The sequence below is a fragment of the Physeter macrocephalus genome, chromosome 10, assembly GCF_002837175.3.
Source record: "Physeter macrocephalus isolate SW-GA chromosome 10, ASM283717v5, whole genome shotgun sequence".
Classification (NCBI taxonomy): Eukaryota; Metazoa; Chordata; class Mammalia; order Artiodactyla; family Physeteridae; genus Physeter; species Physeter macrocephalus.
In genome coordinates this window covers 62422548-62444360 of record NC_041223.1, presented here as the reverse complement: position 1 = coordinate 62444360, position 21813 = coordinate 62422548, and the positions used below count along the sequence as shown (strand labels likewise).

At 36.2% G+C, this 21813-nt stretch overlaps 1 protein-coding gene across 5 annotated transcripts in view; it reads right to left on the bottom strand.

Annotated features, from left to right (window-relative positions):
• Window positions 1–21813, bottom strand: part of MMS22L (MMS22 like, DNA repair protein) — a 151335-nt gene that overhangs the window by 42558 nt on the left and 86964 nt on the right. For all 5 annotated transcript variants that reach the window (XM_024119319.3, XM_024119318.3, XM_024119317.3 and 2 more), the window contains one exon: window positions 2539–2732. In XM_024119319.3, the coding sequence (XP_023975087.1) occupies window positions 2539–2732 (194 nt within the window). The remainder of the gene's footprint in view (window positions 1–2538; window positions 2733–21813) is intronic.

The window sequence follows — 21813 nt, the reverse complement described above, 5'->3', positions numbered from 1 at the left end:
TCTCCAACTAACATCCCCATTTTTCTACTTCTCTTAGACAGTGATACTCAAAAAGATTTACTACATTTGCAGTCAGTGATTCCGCTTCTCACATTTTCTCTTGGATATCTTCAATCAGGCCTTTGTCTCTACCCACTACAGCAAAACTGCTCTTGAAGGTCACCAGTGACCTCCGTCCTACTAAATCCAAGGACCGATTCTCAGGCCTCGTCCTATTTGACCCACTAACTGCATTTCAAGTGTAGATAACTGCTCCTTCCTTGAAAAGCTCTGTCATTTGGTTTCCAGGGCACTATACTTTCTTGGTTTTCGTCTCACCTCACTGGTATCCCTTTGCAGTCTCCTTTCTTGGTTCCTCTTTATCCTACAAATCTGAACATGGGAATATCCTAGGGCTCTATCCTCAAACTTCTCTTTTTACTGGTACTTACTCTATTAGTAGTCTCATCCAGTTCATAGCTTTAAAGACTATTTATACATACATAGTTTCCAAATTTAAATCTCTAGCTTAAACCTCTTCCCTGAACCCTAGGTTTATTTTCCAGGGGTCTAACTCAACATCCCTACTTGGATTTTAATGGACATATTAAAAAAAAAATGTCCAAAATCAAAATCTTAGTCTTCATTCACAAAATCTGCTCCTGCCACAATCTTCCTCATCTCAAACAAGGGGTTCTCCCTTTATCTGTTTTGCTTACCATATCATACCCACTTAGAAAATTCTGTCAGCTCTACCTTCAGATTGGAAATCTGACCACTTCTCACCACTTCTACTGCTACCACTGTAGCCCAAGGTGCCCACCTCTGAGCTGTTACAATAGTCCCAACAGCTTCTAATCTCAGGGTAAAAGCAAAAGTCTTCACAGCTACGTACGAGGCAGAACACAAAGTAGTTCTCCATAGCTGCTTGACCACATCTCTGACTACTCTTACTCCTTTTCTTATTCCACGAGAGCTTTGACGGCTTCCTGTAGTTCCTCGAACACACCACACACACTCTTGCCTCTGGACTTCTGCATAGCTCATAGCTGCATAGCTGCCTATCTCACCTCCTTCATGTCTTTGCTCAAATGGCACTTACACAGGTTTTCCTGACAATGCTGTTTAAAATTATAACTTGCCTCTGGCTTTCCCTATCCCTATCCTTTTCTATATTTTTATTTTTCTCCACAGCACTTATCACCATCTGACATATTACCCATTTTACCTACTGATTTATTTATGTTCTCTCCCCACCACTAGACTATAAGCTCCATGAAAACATGGAGCTTATACATGAAAAAAGGAATTGCAGTCCTTTTTTTTTTTCCCATTGGTATATCCCCAATGGCAATAAAAGTGGGTATTCAATAACCTTTTTTTAATGCAGGAAATTTCTCTCTCCTATGAAGATTTTATTTCAAAACGAACCCAAAACCCACACATATTTTGTTTTATATCTATATACTGTTTATTTTCAGTGCCTAGGACAGCACTGACTCAACTTGTATGATATAATTTTTGGTAACTAACTGGGAGTTGGGATGATGAATGGAAGAAAGATAAGTCATATCGGCTAGTAATGACTACTTTGGTTAAACTGAATATCAATATTTATTTTCATAGACATTACACTGGTTGGAAAACCGTTGCCCTGTCACAATTCTTCAATCTATGTATCACTGTAAAGTCTTAATTATGGAAGTGTTACCAGAATTCAAGGTCTTTTAAAATTTATATCATGCAGTCTTTTCTGTAGTGCTTCTAGCTCAGCTTTCCTCATTCACACCAGGGTAAAATAAACCTTGGTTTAGATCTTAGGTTTTCAAAAGTGTTAATATTTAAATACATTAAATACCTTCATATAAATTGCGTTTAAATACATGCAGTCATCATATTGATCTCTCTCTATTCCAGTATTTCTTAACATACATTGGGTAAAATATCCCTTTGTGAAAGATAATGACTTCTTTTTGGGAAAGTGCATATATGCACATATATTCAAATTCTTGCCTATAATTTCATCTGATTCAGAGTCCCTTAAAGCCTAAGGACATGTCCGTAGGCTAATAATCAAATTAAGTAAAAATTACAACCTAAAATAGAATCTAATGAAGTCAGAACAACAACATTCTCTATACTCCATGTCATTCTGAGCTCATCTGCTTGATGTTGAAGTGGAACTCATGCTATATCCTTTATTGCTCTCTATTCAACTTCATCTTATACTAGATACTGCTTGAACTAGAAGAAATCAAATGTTGCTTTACTTTCCAAATAATGCATGCATAAGAAAAGTTCACGTACATTCAATATTTTTAAGGTTAAAAATGATCTTTTGTTTTTAGAAAACGATCATTTAATTTTTACCTTTACTAAGAGGAAAATAATAAACTAGCCAAAGGTTCCTAATTTTAAAATATGTAACTCTTTTCATCTTTCTGGTTGACAAAATGTTTATTGCACCATCATAAAATCAGAGTTTGTTACCAAGAAGACAGAAGAAAAAACTGACAGTCTGAAAAATGAGAAACTAATTAGCAAATTAACAACGCTGACCTGCAGCTGCATCCGCGAGTTGTGAGAGAGGCACTATCTGTGACATTCTCTGACTCTTCAAAAATGAAAAGAAATGCCTCCATAGTGCACTGGCAACTGCAGCAAGGTGGCGCTCTTTAGCTGATAATGAAGACTGCACAATGAGGTCCACATTCTCCCTCTGAAGTTCCTGACACAATTGTTGATGCATACTCCTAAAAAGAAATAAAAATACAGCTAACACCCAACAAACACTCACAAAAATTTTTCTTTAAATACATTATGGGCTTTTAACATTTACACCATGTGAACACTGAAGAACTGTTTTATATAATTAAAACCTTTATGCCAAAACATTATGCATTTCTGGTTATTTGATGGATGAATGATGGCATATTAAGCACCATAAAGTTAATGTTAATTACTAATGTCAACCATTAATTATATGCTTTTTAATATGTCAGATCCAAATAAGAAACAGGCAGCTTCAGAATGAAGGTTTGCATTTTGCAACTCACTATGACAAGTGATTTTACTTACAATCTAGACGTAGAAACAAAATTTTAAACCATTTCTCCTGTGAGCTTTAGGGCATGATGTACCAAAAGGACAGTGAGTATTTATGGCTTATGCATGATATTTTAAACTAAAATACTTTCCTTGTTTAGAGCAGACACAGGTGTTGAGCTAGTATATAAAACTGTGCTAGATACAACCTTATTATCAGTACATTGGTCCAAAAAGATCCATAATCATTTTCACGTAGTAGAAAAAAATAAAAAATAAAGTTATTCTCCATAAATCCATAAAACATGAATTCAATACTGCCTCAAGTTTCAACTCATCATTTACACACCTTTTTTTCCTGTTGAAAATTTAGACATCTCTAGACCTTAAAAGAAACATAAGAGGGGTATATACTAAAAGATTTTTCTAGTGATCTGGAATAGAAGGCATTTATGCAATATGCCCAGCAATTAATAATATTATTTAAAACTAAATGTGCAACCGTGATATTATTCCTGTTTCTGTTTATATTACTGCCATCTCAATTGAGAGTAGACACAAATGCATGACTACCATCCTTAGATTTGCTTTCTTCAATTAAAGAGGAAGCAGTGAAAACCAACCAGTGGAGCTAAGGCAGAAGGCTTCCTTCAATAATGGTAGTATTCCATTAAGAAAAACGACTAGTACTTTAAAAAAGAAGGAAATATTACATTAATTCCAACACTCCTGATGTTTTAAATCAGTTCACCTAAGGGAAGTGGACACTCAAAATAACTATAAAACACAGAACTAACTAGTGCATATAACTAAAGCAATTCCGCATAAAGATCAAACTGGTTGCAAGACCACATCTTCGTACTTTTCCCATAACTACACAAAAGTAAAAATTTTAAGTATAAATTATGTAACACTAGGACTCAGTGCCTCTCTACATTGGAATTCTTGGATGATCATGAGATACTACTTAAAGTAATGAAAAATAAAACAAGTGTACAAATGCCTGGGGAAAGAATATCATAGTAAGCAAGTCTCATAAAAACTAACCAAATATCTGCTATGTTCTCTCTGTGTAAAAACCTGCCTGAGATGCTTTCAACTTGAACTAGTGACTAAAGAACCATTTCAGGTCCTTTAGCTTTGAGTAAGATGAATATCAAATCACTAAAATCCATTTGGCAACTAATTCATCTGCCTACATCCACAAAGCAAATTTCATGGGTACATTTCAAGACACTGGAGTCCAAGTAAAATAATACTACCATTTGTAAAACCCATCTATAGCTTTTTCAAAGTACACTGGTCTCAAAGGATAATAAATAACTTACTGTATTTGGGTAGGATGGATTTTACGCACTATTTCTAAATAAAATAAGCCATTTCTTCACTCACTAAAATCTATTCCCCAGGAAGGGGTATTATTTCTGATCATCCTTTATGATGCCAGAAATTCTTTAACTAAAAATCAGAACAATTTTGTAAGATGGGTATCATTTAATCCTCTTTATAGGTGATGAAGATGATAATAACATGCCCAAAGGTCACAAGGCTAAGAGCTGGTCCCATAATCTGAATCAAAATCTAACTCTGAAGCCCATACTTTTCCCTCACACACTAAGACACACACCCTTATATGCTAAGATGCACGCACACGCGCACACACACACGATTTAAATATTGATCAATTTTCTTCTCTCCCTACTTGGGTTGAAGAAATTTTAGTAAGCCTAAGAAAAGAAGCTAGACAAGCCACATGTAGCTTTGCCTTGTGAAGAGGCAGGGGCAAATATTTTGAGTAAAAGACTAACGTAACATGGGTTAAAATCATTTTGGAAATACACATATGTGGAAATACAGATAACCAGCCCACTTATGTTCTAAAAGATGCAATACATTATAGCAGAAAATAAAATCTGCTGAACATCAAGTTATTCAAATTGCAGCTCTTATAGTAGAAACAATAGCAACATCTAGCATTTATTGCTATTTACCATGTGCCAAGCACCATGCTAGGTATTTTGTAAGCATTGTTTCTCACCCCATGTGGTAGGTACAATTATTATTCAAATCTTATAAATGAGGAAACTGAGGCAATAGAAGTAACACTTGTGTTGGGTAAAACTGCTGATTAGCAAAGCTACTCTGAGCTGTGTGACCTTGAAAAAAAAAAAGAGTAACCTCCCAATTTTTGTTTTCTAAAGAGTTAAGATTAGGAACAATCATTTATCATCCACCCAACAGTGTTATTGTGAAGATCACATGAAATAATGTCCTCAAAAGTGTTTAGTGGGGGACTTCCCTGGTGGTCCAGTGGTTAAGAATTCGCTTTCCAGTGTCGGGGATGCAGATGCGATCTCTGGTCGGGGAACTAAGATCCCACACGCTGTGGGGCAACTAAGCCCACGCGCCACCTCTAGAGAGCCCACATGCTGCAACTACTGAGCCCGTGCGCCCTGGAGCCTGCACATCACAACTAGAGAGCCCATGTGCCACAACTACTGAGTCTGCGTGCCACAACGAAAGATCCTGCATGCCGCAACGAAGATCCCGTGTGCTGCAACTAAGACATGATGAAGCCAAATTAAAAAAAAAAAAAAGAGTGTTTAGGAACCTATTGCTGCACTATGGAAACACCCAAACTTTTACATACCTAGTTATCCAGGTTTTCATACGCTTCTGTTTTAGCTCTGGTATCCTGCCTCTTTTGGCTTACCTCATTAAGTTCAAGCACTTTCCTGATTCCTGTATCCAACTGCTCTTGTGCCCCACTTTCCAGGATTTGTTTTCCTGTTTTTATCTTCATGTTACTTCTTGTTGTGATTTCACATATTCACTTATCCATCTTGCCCCCAACCTTCCCACCCTCACACAGACACACAAATGTACTGAGGCATCTATCACATAAGAGGCACTGAAACCTGTAGCATCTGACTGCTGCTATCTGCCAGCCTGGTCTCTGAGGCACTGTTCCTCCCTAATAACCTGGGCAGGGTTCTGGGAACACTTATTAGACTACTACATCTAGGTTTTACTTCTCATCTTTGTATGCTCTTGCTTCTCCTGTAACTGATAACTATAGAACAAGGTATGACATACTGTACATCATTTTCCTGGTAGTCATAGTTGCATATGTAATATTTCTAACATATTATGCCTCAAAATTTAACGAAAAGTCATCTATTGATGGACCTTGCACCACATAGAAAAAGCATAATATAATAAATGTGAGTGATAAGAGCTAACAGAAAGCAAGGGATTAACAACAATTAACAACTGAATTGCTTTTTTAGTTCTACTGCAAAACCTGCCAACTTTCTTCAATCTATATTAGTAAAAAATATAATGGGAAGTTCTAAGTTAAAAAAAGTTGTTCTAAACCACTATGAGTAATTATTCCAAGTGCCTGATTGATCTAACTAATGGAAAACTGGATGGGAATCAGGATACTCTACCATTTTTAGTTTCAGCTAAATTCACTAAAAAAAACCCTTAGGTACTCTGGATCTTCTTGTCATTCTTATTCACATCTATAAAATAGGGCTATAATCTGCTCTACTACCCAGAAAGAATATAACATAACCAAAGTAATGACATTACCAGAAAACAAAACAAACAAAAAAAGACCCAAAGTTTTAAAGCTGGAAGGTATCTTAAAAATCATCCAACCCAATCCTGTCTTCAAAAAATAAAAACAAAACAAAACAAAAACAGACTCCAGGCATACAGAGAATTGTGCAAAGCCTCACTAGGAAATGACAGTAGCTTAAGTTCTGACCCCCAATTCTGTGCATGCCCAGTATTCAGGGAGAGGCAATAAGTCAGAAACCAAGCTGGCAAGCAGCCGCTCAGGCACACCCAGCAGTGCCTCCCTGTAATGGCACCTCAGTGCATTTGTGTGTGTGTGGACGAGGAGGTGAGTGGGTGGTAACAACTGAGTGAATAGCTGAGATCCAGGCAAGGAGTTTACTGGCTGTTTTGACTATTGAGGGATTATAACAAATAAAAAGCCCAGTACTGGCAATGATGCTTCTGGTCACATATAATGCACCATTAAGGCATTAAAAAGGCTCCTCAAGAGGTACGGAAAATTATCCAAATGAACATGTCTAGGAGAGAGCCAGCTTGTGACCCTGGAAAACAGACTTAGTTTTTTCATCTGTTAAATGGGAATAATACCCTAACCTCCACAGAGCTGCTAAAGTTCCAAATCACACCACTTAGGTAAAAACAATTTGTAGACTATAAGGCAAGATAATATTTACTTTAGTCTCATTGCTACTGATTCTAATTCCTAATAACCACGTTCATAGATGCAGTAGAGCATTATCTAGAAACACATGGGCTTTAGAGACAGACACACTAGAGTATAAATCCTACTCTCTCAACTACTAGTTGCATGGCCATTTCCTCAAACTGCTGTAAGAATTCTTAATAAGACATATCCAATAAATGGAATAATTATTATTATGGCCAGAGAATCAAAGACTGTTTATTGAGAATATATGCACCTGCCCAATTCTAAGTTTTTGACCTTTATTAACTACTTTAATCCTGTACATACTATTATTTCCCCCATTTTGTAGACAAGAAACCTAAATACAGAAAGGATAAATCATTTGATTGGGTCATACTGTTAGTAAGCAGCAGAGCCAAACTTTGAAGCCAGGCAGTCAAGCTACCATGCAACTCTGCTACAGCTACCTCAAATACCATTTTACTACCCAAATAAGTAATACATGTCTTAAATGTCATACTGCTATATTCATTCATTCATTCATATGCTAAGCTCCTAAAAGAGGCAGTTACAAAGTAGTATAACATCCAATCCTAGTGGCACACCAGAAGCACACACACTCAAAGTTTAACACTTCTGGGGAGTGTAGACTATTCTACAGGGATTCTAAAGGTCAAGGACATATGATCATTTAAAATTTTCCTGTGGTCCACAATTGAGTTAATTTTTAAGACTGAGGAAAGAGAATAAATCAGGAATCCAGTGTTGAGCCTAGCAAACCAAGCATGCTTATATCAATACCGCCTTATGGTTTTATAGAATAACACTGATGAAGTACTTAAGGTAAGGTAGTTTGCCCCATCCCAAAAATAGGGAATAGCATGAAAATATATCAATAAAAAGTGATTGTTTTTAGGAATTACCCTTATAATTGTATTAGTCTTATATTTGTAGATGATTATGGGTCTCAAATGACTTAAGTGTTTCAGTGATATTTCACTGCATTTTATGGTACACTAATAACAAGGATCTATTTCAGTAGTTATCAATCTTGACTATCATCAAAGTCATCTGTAGAGCTTTCTAGAAATACTAAAGTTCTGGCCTCACTGAAGATCCTACTGCACCTTCAAGTTTGGTGCCTAAGTATATTACTTAAAAAAAAAAATTCTCACTCAGTGGGTCTGGGGAGGGGCCTGAGAATCTACATTTCTAGTAGGCCGATTTTGCAAGCCCATGGACCACACTTCAATCAGTTACCTTCCTGGTTTTTCTTGTCTACAAAGTGGGAACAATAATACTTATAGGATTAAATTAGTTAATTAAAGTCGAACACACAGAATAGGGCTGACACACTATTCTCATTTAACAGTCTGATTTTCTGGTTAACAGTAATAGATACTCCATTTATTGAATATGTCCTATTTGATTCTTGCAACAGATGAGGAAATGGTCATGCAACAAGTAGCCCATGAATCACACTGAGTAGGCAAGATTATTTGTAATTCTGTACTAAAGGAGGTTGATAATCATTCCTCTACTCTGTAGGCTTAAGTGTAAAACAAAGTACAGGTTTATACTAATTTAGAAAATAAAGATCATTGAGTGCAGCAGAATCAAATGGGCATGGAAATGATTCTCAGAGGACAGGTTAAAGACAAAAAAGGTGAAAAAGAGGAAATTAAAAGCACAAAGGCATATAAATTCCATAAATTTACTCTCTAATTCAACACATATTAGACATGTTCCAAGCAGTAGGGATACAAAGTTAACACAACAAAGCCTCTGCCCTTCTGGAGCTTATATTTTAAAAAGAGACAGAGAATTAAACAAACACAGATGTGGAACACCTCAGGTTGTAGTGAACTTTATGGATAAAAAGAAATCAAGGTACAGGGATAATGAGTAATGAAGGCTAATATTTCAACTAGGATGATCAGGAAACACCTTCTCATAAGGTGACATCTGAGCAAAGACTTAAATGAGTAAGGGGGAGAACCACATGGATATAGGTGGGGAGAGAATTCCAAGGAGAAGAAACAGCAGTGCATAGGTGCCTAGGCTGATGGTTTCATGGGCTCAAGAACAACAATTAGGAGGCCAGTTGGCTGAAGCACAAAGGGTGATAGAAGGAATAGCAGATGAATTCAAAGAGGTAGCTGGGTTCCAGATCAGGTAGGGTCTTGTAAACCATGATAAGAACTTGAGATAACATCAAAGTGGATAACAAGCCACAAAAGCAGAAGAGTAACATGATTTACATCTTAAAAGGAACAAACGAAAAAGCAAGGTGTTTGGGGAAGGAAAAAAAAAGTAACCACTCTGACTATAATGGAGAATTTTTATAATAGCATTAGAAGGCAAAAAATTTCAGAATAAGAAATAGGGCCGTATTTGTTCAGTCACATATTCTCCTCATTCACTTCACAGGAAGTTACTCAATGCCAGTCACTGTATGGAATGCCAGAGGTACAGAAATAATTAAGGTACAGGCTGCTATTAAAAATAAATAAAATCTAGACCTCATTCTGAAGGTAGTAAGGAACCACTGGAGGATTTTAAACTGAGGAGTGATATAATGAAAACAGTGCTTTGGGAAAGATTAATCTGGTAATGGCAAACACAATGGGTTAGAATAAAAACTGACTAGAGACAGGAGAGACCGATTATGAAGCTTCTATAAACATCTAGGTATGAGTTAATGTGCAATTTGAGCTACTTTACGAAGAAAAAAGAAAGCTAACGGTAATTATTTGGCATTTTGTGAAGGAGAGGAAGGAGCAATCTATGTTATTGCTAAATTTTGGGAGAGGGAAACAAAGTTAGGAGGGACAGTTAATTACTACACAAGGAGAGTATATTTTGATTTGAAAACAGAAAATTTAAGTAACAAAATCCCCAAAGTTTTTGGAAATCTAGACCTAGAGTCTAAGAGTACATTCAGACTAAGGAATCACTGTGCCCAGTAGCTCAGCTCATTTTAATGTCTATTAATTACATGAGGTACTGCATTAGATGCTATCAAATATGGTCCTTGCTCTCAAAGAACGTACAATAAAGGGAGGAGACAGAGGTATCCACAGAGTATTATAATGCAGACAAAGGGAACATTTGGTCCAACTAGGGGTTTGATGAGGGCTTCATAGAGTAAACACACCATTATCAGATTATGAAAGTTAGTTAGTTAACTGAAGTTTTAGTTAACTGAAAAATAATACAAAAAGTTTTAGGAAGTTGTAGTAACATGAGTAAAGCATAGTGACATGAAATTGCATGGTATATGAGGGGACTCACAAACAATTTACAACATTCATAAACAATTTAGTATTACCAGAAGATGAAAGGTCAAGGGGCAGAATGATGGAAAATGAAACTAGAGTACTGATGGAGACCAAGCCATGGAGGGCCATGCCATCTAAAAAGTTAGAGCTACAAGTAAACAATTCTTTTAGGCAGAGAGAATTAACAGAGACAAAACCAACCTACATACCCAATGTGTATCTTCCCATAAATGTTCCCAATATAACCTGGAGCTTATAAGCACTACCTTAGACATACATGCATTTAAACACCCTGTGTAACTGCACAGGGCAATGTTACAATATTATTTGTCTTTGAAATATTTTCATTAAAAAACCCAACCTCTTAAATATGTGTATGTGACTACAGTTAATCCTTGAAAAATACTGGGGTTTATCTGCATATAATTTATAGTTGGTCCTCCAAATCTGCAGTTCCTCCATATCCAAGGATTTAACCAACCATAGACTGTAGTACTGTAGTATTTATTATTGAAAAATATCCACGTGTAAGTGGACCTGGCAGTTCAAACCCACGTCGTTCACTGGTTAACTGTACAAATATCCATTCATCACAACAACCTTTTTATATTTTCCGCCGATGTTTGAATGCTATCTTATGCTCTAATTTAATAAAATTGAACTCGACCTATAACCATTCACATTATTAGCACAATGTAGTGCAAATTCTCTTAGCAAATGCGTGCACTACTTACTGCACTATCTTAAGTTGAATTTTTTTTTTTTAATGGTCGTTTCTGCCATTTATTCTGTGTTTGGGGGAACAGTTTAGCCAATGATCAACAAGTAATAGTCCTAAACTTAGCACGAAGACTCAAAGAAACAGTATCATGCTGGATATTAAGACTGAAGTTTTACAGCACCTCAAGATGCCTTCAAGGAAATGGTTGAGGGTAAAGACCACATTAAGGCTTGGTTGAAGTCCTTTGACATTAAAACTGCGAGAAACTATAGGCAGATGGATGTCATGTCTTAGGGACGAGAGCAATCATCACCTGACCATGACAACTCATTTCCAGAGGGCTAATGCTAGAATAACCCTGTACTGCTTATATTCAGTTAGGGTCTTTATTTCCAGGAACTCATCCTCCAAATTTAATAGCAAGTATGTGGGTACAAGGTAATAGATAAAAGTAAGACAGGGACAGAATATGGGCTCAATATAAAGTAAGGCAGTTTCCAAGTTAGATGGCTACCAGAATACCGGGTGGGTAAGATCATGAGTTATGATCCAGGATCTTTGTCCTTTATGTTAGAGGCACTCAGAGGTAAGATCCTCTCTGTAAGAAGTCTCACAATAAAATGTACACATCTTTGATAAACTATTTAAAGTAATACTGGTCTTTAGGGAGGATGGGAGGGAGACGCAAGAGGGAGGAGATATGGAGATATATGTATATGTATAGCTGATTCACTTTGTTATAAAACAGAAACTAACACACCATTGTAAAGCAGTTATACTCCAATAAAGATGTTAAAAAAAATTAAAAAAATAAAGTTATACTGGTCTTTTAGGATTTCAAATATGGTTCTCTTCCTCTTTAACTGTAAGTAGATATGTATAACTGAGCAAGCATACATGCATTAGATCTTATCTAAAATGTTGTTATGTATAGAATTCTCATATGAGAAAAAGGAGGAGGGGAAACTTATGAATTGGTGGCTGAAGGAGGAAATCAGAATATATTTATTTGCAATAACGGCATACCTCACTTATTGCACTTTGCAGATACTGCATTATTTTACAAACTGAAAGTCTGTTGCAACTGCATTGTCAGATGATGGTTAGCATTTTTAGCAATAAAGTATTTTTTTAATAAAGGTATGTACGTTATTTTTAAGACATAATGCTATTATTGCACATAATTGTGGTATAGTATAAACATAACTTTTAGTTGCACTGAAAAACCAAAAAATTCACGTGACTCACTTTATTTCTATATCCACTTTATTGTGGTGGTCTGGAACCAAACCCACAATATCTATGAGGGATGTCTGTATAGGTAATAATGTGAACAGAATATTTATGGAAAATGCCTTCATTATGGAACACAGATCAACAATCAAACTTAGCAACACGAGAGCCAATAATTACTGGTGATATTAAACATATCTCAATTTTTAATCTTCTTCCTCCTCTTATTTCTCTCTCTCTCTCTCTCACTCGTTCACTCACTCACTCTGGCTCTTCCACCATTCACTGAATACTGCGGTAGTTTCAAAACATGGACACAAATTCTTTGGCACTACTTGCATCTGGGAGATCTGTGACTACTCTGACCAACAGAGTGCAGTGGATGTGACCCTAAGTGACTCCAAGCCTTGGTAGTAAGAGGCCACAAAGCTTCTTCTTTATTTGCTAGGAAAACTCAGTCTTAGTGGCCTGAAATGCTATGTAATAAAGTACAATTACTCTGAGAACACTCTCTGGAGAGGCCATAGGTAGTACTCGAGTCAACAGAACCATCTAAGCCTGTGCTTCAGCTATTCTAGCTCAGATGCTAGACACGGTAGTGAAGAAGTCATCTAGGAACCAGATCCTCTAGCTTCAGCTGGTACAGTCTCCAGCTTTTTGAGTTACCCCATACAGAAGAGCCCCAGACACAGGGGAGCAGCGAAGAGCTATCCTTGGCTTTCCATATTCTTGACCTACAGAATCTAAGAGCATAGTAAAAAAGTTGTTTTGGGAGTGTTTTATGCCACTATGTTTCGGCATGGTTCATTATGCTCTAAAGAACAGGTACCAACTATATACTAAGTACTATGGTAGAAAGTAGGAATTCAAAGATGAAAAAGATACAGACCTGACTCTAGGAATTCACATGTGAGGAGGAGGAACAAAGACTTTATTTCACTAAAAGTATAAACAAGGGGTGGTATTTGCAATGGTGCAAAGGCAAACTTAAGATGAAATAGCTATGTTTCAAGCCTCCTAGGGACCATCTGCAACACTCTCAGAAATTCCAGACTTGTTTTAGGACAAATGAATTGCAAAGATAAGGATCATTTGAAGAAAAACTACTTTAGTTTCCTAACTATCCAGCACAGAACACCTACAGCAAGCATGTACTGAGACATTCTATGGATATTATCATATTTACTCTCAATAAATTTTATTCAGTTCTGTTGCTTTCCCGTTTCACTAATAATTGACAGCTTTTTAAAGCGAGTTTCATTTTAAATTTCCCTAGATATAGGGTAGTATGTTTGTGAACCTATGAAGTTCATCGTTTAAAACTAATTAATAAAGCCACCCTTCAAAAACTAGCGTAATTCTCACCATCCCAATAGCCTTTTCTGAAAACAACAGTATACAGTCAGCTGTACCCTCTATCTACGGCTGCAATTATTATACCACATCTTACTAAATGTGTTTAGCTGCAATGTGGGAGAACGTACTTTGGTTCAAAAGAATTCAGGATCATTTTATTAAAGGTAAAGACCCAAACATTTTGGGGGTCAAATATTCCACAAGCAAGCTAGGGCTAAATTCCACTTGTGAGTACTTTTTCCTAATTGGTGATAATAAATTCCTAAAAAGAAAGGGTCAAATGGTAATGTTGACTGATTCTTAACTACATTAACCCAAATGTTCCTGTCACAGTAAAATTTGCTCTATAATTTACCTTAATGGACTAGGTATATCAATAAATATTAAAGATGTCCAGTCTTTTTTTCTCTTCCAATTAAATCAAATCCAATTCTATGTCAGCAGATTGTTCCAATGTATAATTACAATAACTAATGCAATGGGAAAAGTAGTGTCCCTTGATAATAATTTTTCTAAAACCTCTTAGGCATTCTGCATCCTCATTATTTCTCTTACACTCAAGAAATGTAGTAAATTACAAAACAAGACACTACCGACCATTGCCAATTGTGATAATGGATCTAAAAAACCTCATCATCAGCTCCACTAGTGACTACATTTTCAGGTTTCAAAACTCAGTCAAGCAAAAGAGTTAAAAAGTACATAGGGATGTTTAAGAAAGAATATTCTTTATCAAAAATACATCCAAACCCTTAACAGAAATAATAGCTTAGTCACTATTTTAATATAATGAAAAACCTGGGGTTTTAGAAGTCTGTAAACCCCTTGAAATTATGTCTAGTGTTTTGTGTATATGTATTTATTTTTATGATGAGAGAGACTACAGCTTTCCCGAGACTCTCAAAAGGGTTTGCCTCAAATGAATGAAACCCACTAATTAGATACTGTCTCCTTTCCATTCCCACTACATGCTTCCTCTAGATTTCCAACCCCAACTCCTCTTCTCCCTCCTTTTCATTTCCTCACTCTGTGCCTCTCCTGTCCTCAACAACCCAGGTGTAACCTGTGTATCAAAAACACTAACTTAAAAGGAAAGCTTAACCTGAATTCTATACAGAAAAAGCTGTTACTAGTCAATATATAAGATCAATCATCAAAATAAATAAATGTATAAACTTCTTTGGAACAAACCTGTATTTAACAGTCCATAAATTTCTTAATTTTAATTGGTAGTTATTCCAGATACCTTAGTTACACATGCATTTCTTTCCAGAGATGCCATTTGCCATGTTTACTATAGCTCTTTAAAAGGAAGGAAAAGATAGAGGGGGAAAGAGTTTTCCTAAAAGATTACTCCTTGAGTCAATGATCTGCGGGGGTTATTATGAAGCTCCATTACTAGGGTTGAGAGCCTCAAAGGCTTTTGTTTTATCACTAATTTCCTTTTGCAAGGCTTCAGTATATGAGCTGATTTATCTGGTCTGCAGGCTTAGGGCTTGATACATTGCTATTTGTACATGACAGGTTTCATCTGTGTAGCACCATTGATAATCTTTACCTGCACATCAAAAAAGCTCATCTCCTGATGTAAAAAAAAAAAATAATAATAATAATGCATAAACTGGGGTAAGCAATGTTAACGAGGTGAGTAAAAGACCTGTGATATCTCATAAAATGGAACCAAGCTACAGGAAGATCACCAATTGTGTATGAATGTGCAACAGGGCTAAAACAGCAGATACAGCACCAAAAAAGGAAGAATTGGAAAGACTCTTGCTTACAGTGATAAAATAGTAGGGCTTTGTTAGCATCCTGTGAATTTTAACTAGAAATGGTTATTTACTTCAAACAAGAAAAGATGAAGTTTTATGACCAAAGAAGAAATATTTCAAAATAAACTTTAAAATAGTCCACATTGTTTTTAACCACCAGAAGAAAATTAACCCCTGAAATTTACTCTTACGGGAAAAAAAAGTTTAGATTTTTGTTACTGTGGTTCTTAATTAAGAAACATTTAATAAAGCTTAATGTCTTTATAGGAAAGTAACTTTAGAGAATACAGGGAAAAAAAAGGTAGCCAAATGTAAAACTGCTTTCCTTTCAGAAATGATAATCAGCCTAAAAACACCTGTGTAAAAGATTCTGAAAGGCGGGCACAGCCTACATATTCTAATAACAAGGTTATTTCCCAATTTCCAGCAGATGACATAGAACACATTCTTTTGAGAAAAATCAGTATTTTTCTTTGTGAAGAAGGTATACATCGAGTTAAAGAGTGTGTTCCTGTAATTCATCATCTTTCAGAACATGAGGTTACATTAGGCTCCAATCACCCCACACTCCTACTGTTCTCAGCATTTGGTAATATAGATATTAGAGCTAATTTTCCGTCACTCAGGAAGAACTGCTGCATCACTAAACTTGTATCATCATCACCTCTGAAACACAGTAAAAATCACTGTTAGAACCAATGGTTTATTAGATCGAACCCACCATCAACGATGTCACCTCTGCCTGGTTGTGTTAACAGGAAAATGTTTTACGACTTCCACCACTGGGAATCAAGTTAACTTCCAGCACCAGCTATGCTGTAAAACCCTGAACGTAATTTATATGGTGACCCGTGTGTGGGGGAAGCAATATCTAGGTGAAACTTCTCACAGTCTGACAAAATGCTTTGATTTGCACCATTCAGATGACTGAGCAAAAAGAGTTTAAGCAATCACCACCAATAGCCTTTATCTCCAAATGCACTAAAAATTTATTACTTTATGAGTACAACCTATTGCTTTTAGAGCTAGGCTTGATAGAATAGAAATGACTGGATAAATATTACATTTTCAACTAGTACACATCTGTCCATTAGGTTTAAATATTGGACAAGCTACATGTTGAAGATAAACATCAGTCTTAGCTGATTCCATCACACAGTACATTTAGAAAGACGCCAAATGTTTCCATAGTAACATTTTTGTGCTTACACATAGCTGCAGATACATGTTCATTGCCAATTAGGAGAAAGTAAACTGAGAGGCCACTGAACTCTTCTTAAACAATCTACCTCTGTCTTTTACTTAGCACTTAATACAGTTGACGGTATTTACACATCTATCACTGTGTTATGTAGCAACCGAATAATCACTCAAGCAGGATGGAACATAAATACATGGCTCACCCAACTATCTTAAATACTAGTTTACTATTCAGGCTTTCTTAGAAATTTTAAACTAGCCTAGATTTCACACTCATGGCTTTTCCAGTAGCTACCACTGTGCACGAAGGGAAAGTTATTTAGCTGGCAACCTCTCCAACCACCTGCCCGAGATTTAGACACCTTTAAAAACGGCGAAGGGTGTTTCTGATCTGTAGATGAAGAGCACAGCTGTCATGATTACTGCACTACAACTTTTAAATATCCTTTCTAGCACCATGGGAGGGATTCTATGGACATAATCTTCAATGCCTTTGGGCTCCTGAGCAACTACAGTAGCCTTGACTAACGTGATTAACTCAGTGTTACCTTCTACTACGTTCTAATTTGGTTCACTTAGATACTGCAAGGTAAATAGTATCTCCAGTTTGGTGATGAAAAAAAATGGACTTAGAGGGTTTAAATAACTTGATCAATAAATAACGGCAATGGAATTGTAACCCAGATGTGTCCGACTCCAAATCATTTTCCTCTATAAGCCATACTGAGGATCCCTAGTCAAGAAAAGATTGTAGTAATTAAAATCTTACACCTGAAGGTTTAAGTACGTACCTAATAAAATAGTAAAAGAAAACTTAAACACACATAGGATTATTTATAATAGGTATATCTTTATAATACTCCTAATCACCAGTCTTTACTCACTAAAGAAATATACTACTAATCAAGGGATCATCAGGCAAAATTACTATTGGCTATTAACTATGATAGCTGAGCTTCTTTCCTTAACTAAGGTTTCCAGCCTTGCTTTCATGCATTTTGTTTGCCACACTAAACAAAAATAATTGCAGAGTGCACAATGGATATAAAGCAAAAATTTACTATTTAGAAATAGGTCATCCTATATTCCATACACAAAGCTATTTGTTACAGTACTACTAGAAGAGACTTAAGCATTTAACTTGGAATATCTAGCAAGATCTTTTAAGCTGTTTCTCTTATCTTGTTCTTCACAATTAGAAACTAGAAAATCCCACTTGTCTAGAAAGGAAAAAAAAAAAAAGAAGGTTGTCCCTTCTAGGGTTAACAGATGCTTTTTGTAAGATTTTAGGTAAGATTAACCTTTTGCTCACAATAGGACTGGTTATTGGTTTTATTTTTTTTTTTACCATCTTTAACTCAGGTAAAAATCAATATAGAGCGAGACAAAAGGCTCTAGAGGGTCTGGCTACACCCGCTTTTGGTTTGGCTCCTGCACAATTCTACAACATGCTGAGGCTGGGAAGGATTAGCCTGCTTGTGTTGGGTAAACCGATGATACTCAATAAACAGTTTCTGTTGTAAACCCCTTAGGACGTGCAAAGCCACACTAGTTGGCAATAGACCAGATAAGCTGCAGAACCAGCTGTAATCTCATTTAGACCTGAGCTGATCCTCCTGTCCTTTCATTCCACAGGATCAAAGCAAACCACTGAGGAGGCAGCTGTATTATAGCGGCTCTGTTTGGTGGATGCAGCAAACATTTCATAAATTCCACTCCTTGAAGCAAGTCTCTACCTAATCTACCCAGAGCTAGGACAATCAATGAATTTCTGAATTCATTAGACTGATTATTACAGGGTAACCATTTTCTCTTTGGAGAAATGTGATGACTGCCTGCCAACTTTACAAAGCAGTTCGTTTCTGACCATTGTTTTTTTTTTTCTTGAGGGGCCCAAAATGCCCCCCACAACAGCAAATAAAAATGGTTTAAAATTTCTTAGCTCATTATCTTTAATGCATATTAACAAGCAAACAATATATGATGCCGAATTCCTCCCGCTGTCGTAGCTATCACTCAAATGCATCCAAGCTTTAACAGTGGTCCGTAATTCCACGTTCAATGACATGGGGGCAGGGAATGCCAGCTCTTACTGTCGTACCATACCATGTGTTGGCCAAAAGTGATATTCAGAAAAAATTATAGAAAAGGTTTCTGAAGTTCATTAGAAAATATTATTTAACACTTATGTGTAACTTTTCTATAAAACAACACAACTTTTAAAGCGTTCCAAAGTGAGAGTATTGTGTTTCAAATAAGTGTTTCTTCCCCCCTTTCAACAGAACAGACACTGTACTACCTCATTTTACTGGAAATTTCCTTTAAGAGAAATCCAGATTTCAAGTTATGATGCTTTAGAAAGTAGTCATCACCCCCAAGTTTAAGAGAATACTAACTGGATGCATAATGCGCACTGAGAGAAGGTAATAGGTCACAGATCATTCTAAATAGTAAACAGGAAGTGAAACCCCAGACAGACATGCACGGCTACATATAAAACAACAGCACTTAAAAATAATCAACTAAAAATTTAATGCTGAAAGACAATAGTTGAGAGAAATCCTATGGAACACCTATTCAGGGAGTTGGCAAAATTTTTTGGTAACTATTTAGGTCTTGTGGGCCACATACGGTGTCACACATTCTTGCTATTTTACAAAGTTTAAAAAACGTAAAAACCATTATTACCTCAATGGCTGTATAAAAAAAGGCCACGGGCCAGATTTGGTCAGCAGCACATTGGTTTGCCAACCCCTTCTAGTCCAAATCACTCATTTTACAGGTGAGGACACAGACCTTCAGAAAAATGAATTCTTTTTTTTTCTTGAAATAATCTTTTTTTTAAATATATAAATTTATTTATTTATTTTTGGCTGCATTGGGTCTTCGTTGCTGCGCACGGGCTTTCTCTAGTTGCAGCGAGCGGGGGCTACTCTTTGTTGCGGTGCGTGGGCTTCTCATTTGTGGTGGCTTCTCTTGTGGAGCACAGGCTCTACGCACGTGGGCTCAGTAGATGTGGCGCACGGGCTTAGTTGCTCCGCAGCATGTGGGATCTTCCCAGACCAGGGCTCGAACCAATGTCCCCTGCGTTGGCAGCCGGATTCCTAACCACTGCGCCACCAGGGAAGTCCCTGAGTTCTTTTTATTGTTAAGTGTCAGCACTGGAATTCAGATCTACTGAGTCCCACTCTGGGATTTTTCTACTGCCTCCCAACATTTATTCCAAATTGCTTCCGAAAAAAAAAAATGGTGTGAAGAATCTACTGTACTTCAGAAACATTTGAAAAAGGTAAGCAAGAAAGACTGGGACTTGTCAATCCACACAATGTACCAAAGTGACCACACACTAACTGATTCAATCACTTCCAAGCTAACAAATTCTGCATTGAATGATCCACATCTCTCCAATCCATTCTTCAGACATAAAAGGGTCCCAATTAACATAATCACATAATAACAGCAAAAATAATAAATATCAAAACCTTAACTCTTCTAATATTTGCAAAATCCAGATTCTGTAATAATAACACCATGATAGGAAACCGCAAAACTGTATAATTATACTTTAATTGTATTGTGAGGCATGCATTAATCACAAAGTTTAAGTACCAAGGACAGAATTATAATAATTCTGTAAAACAAATTTAAGCTAGCTAAGTAGGTCAGAACCACTAACATGCAACAGGAGACCTCCGGGAATTTATCAGTTAATGGCTATTTATGTGCAAATGAGTGCCCTCCAACCCTCCAAAATCCTGTGTAGCTGAAGGGTATTTCTGTTAACCAGGAGCACTGCTTAACTGCCGAGGCATAAATTAAACCATTTTATTGGAATGATTTTTAATTCCTCTACTTTCCTCTTACCACATTCCCCTCTACCTTTCTGGAAGCACAATTTACAGAACATATTTAAAAGAAGAAGAAAAAAAAAAAGGTGGCTGGAGAGTTTTCAAAATTGGTCTCTCTTGTCTTCCACATGTACATGTACACTACACCTTCAGTAAAATTAAAGGAAACATTTCATAGACTTCACATCCTCCAAAGGGAACTTACATTGTTAAAAAACAAGTTTCCATATAAGCACTACATTAACGCACTATTTTACAATGAATTAAAATAAAATTCTGTTCTATATCCTTATATTTTTCTCTTACAGAAGACGAAGAAATTCAATGCAGTTTGCATCATTTTTGTCATAACATCAAACTACATACCTATCAAAGTATACTCTAAGAAGTGGGAAATAAGCTTTTTCTCTTTCTTTAAACAAAACAAAACAAAACCCTTTGTGCTTAATTTCTAACTTGCCTCAAAATACAGTGAAGCATTTGGGTATGGGAAAGCCAGAATAAAATTTTTCAATGTGACATAAATACGGTTAAAAGAAACCACTGAACATCTGTTATCAGGATCATGCCAAACTTACTCAGGCCAAACTTACTCAAGAGGTAGCATAAAGTTAGATACTTTCTAACTTCTAGATTTTGGGTGAAATAACAGTTATCTAAATCAACCCTTTATTATATAGTGGCAATTTAAAAGTTTCAACTTGTGCTACCATACCCTTTCTTTCTTTCCCATTATTAACTGAAAAAATATAACCGAATGCTAAGTAAAAGACATGTAGAAACCAAGATAAGACACAATATCTTTAAAATTACAGTATTTTATAGCACAGGTAAAACCTCAGCACTTTAAGCTAGAGTCAAAAAAAATGTAATACTTGTGGGAACTCTCTATTTTAAACATACAACTAATAAAAGTTTGTGGTAAACTCCTTCAAAAAGATAAGAAAAAACGTTCCATTCATCTTTCCATAATTGAATTTTCCAGAGTTGTAAGTAAATTATAGCAGAGCAGATGATTATATCAAGTTTGCTTCTGATTAGTATGCTTTGGAAACATATCACTTCTGGATTCAGAGAGTGATCATCAAAGGTATCAAGTGCTCCACTGGACAATTATGTTTGCATATGAAATAAGGAACAGAAA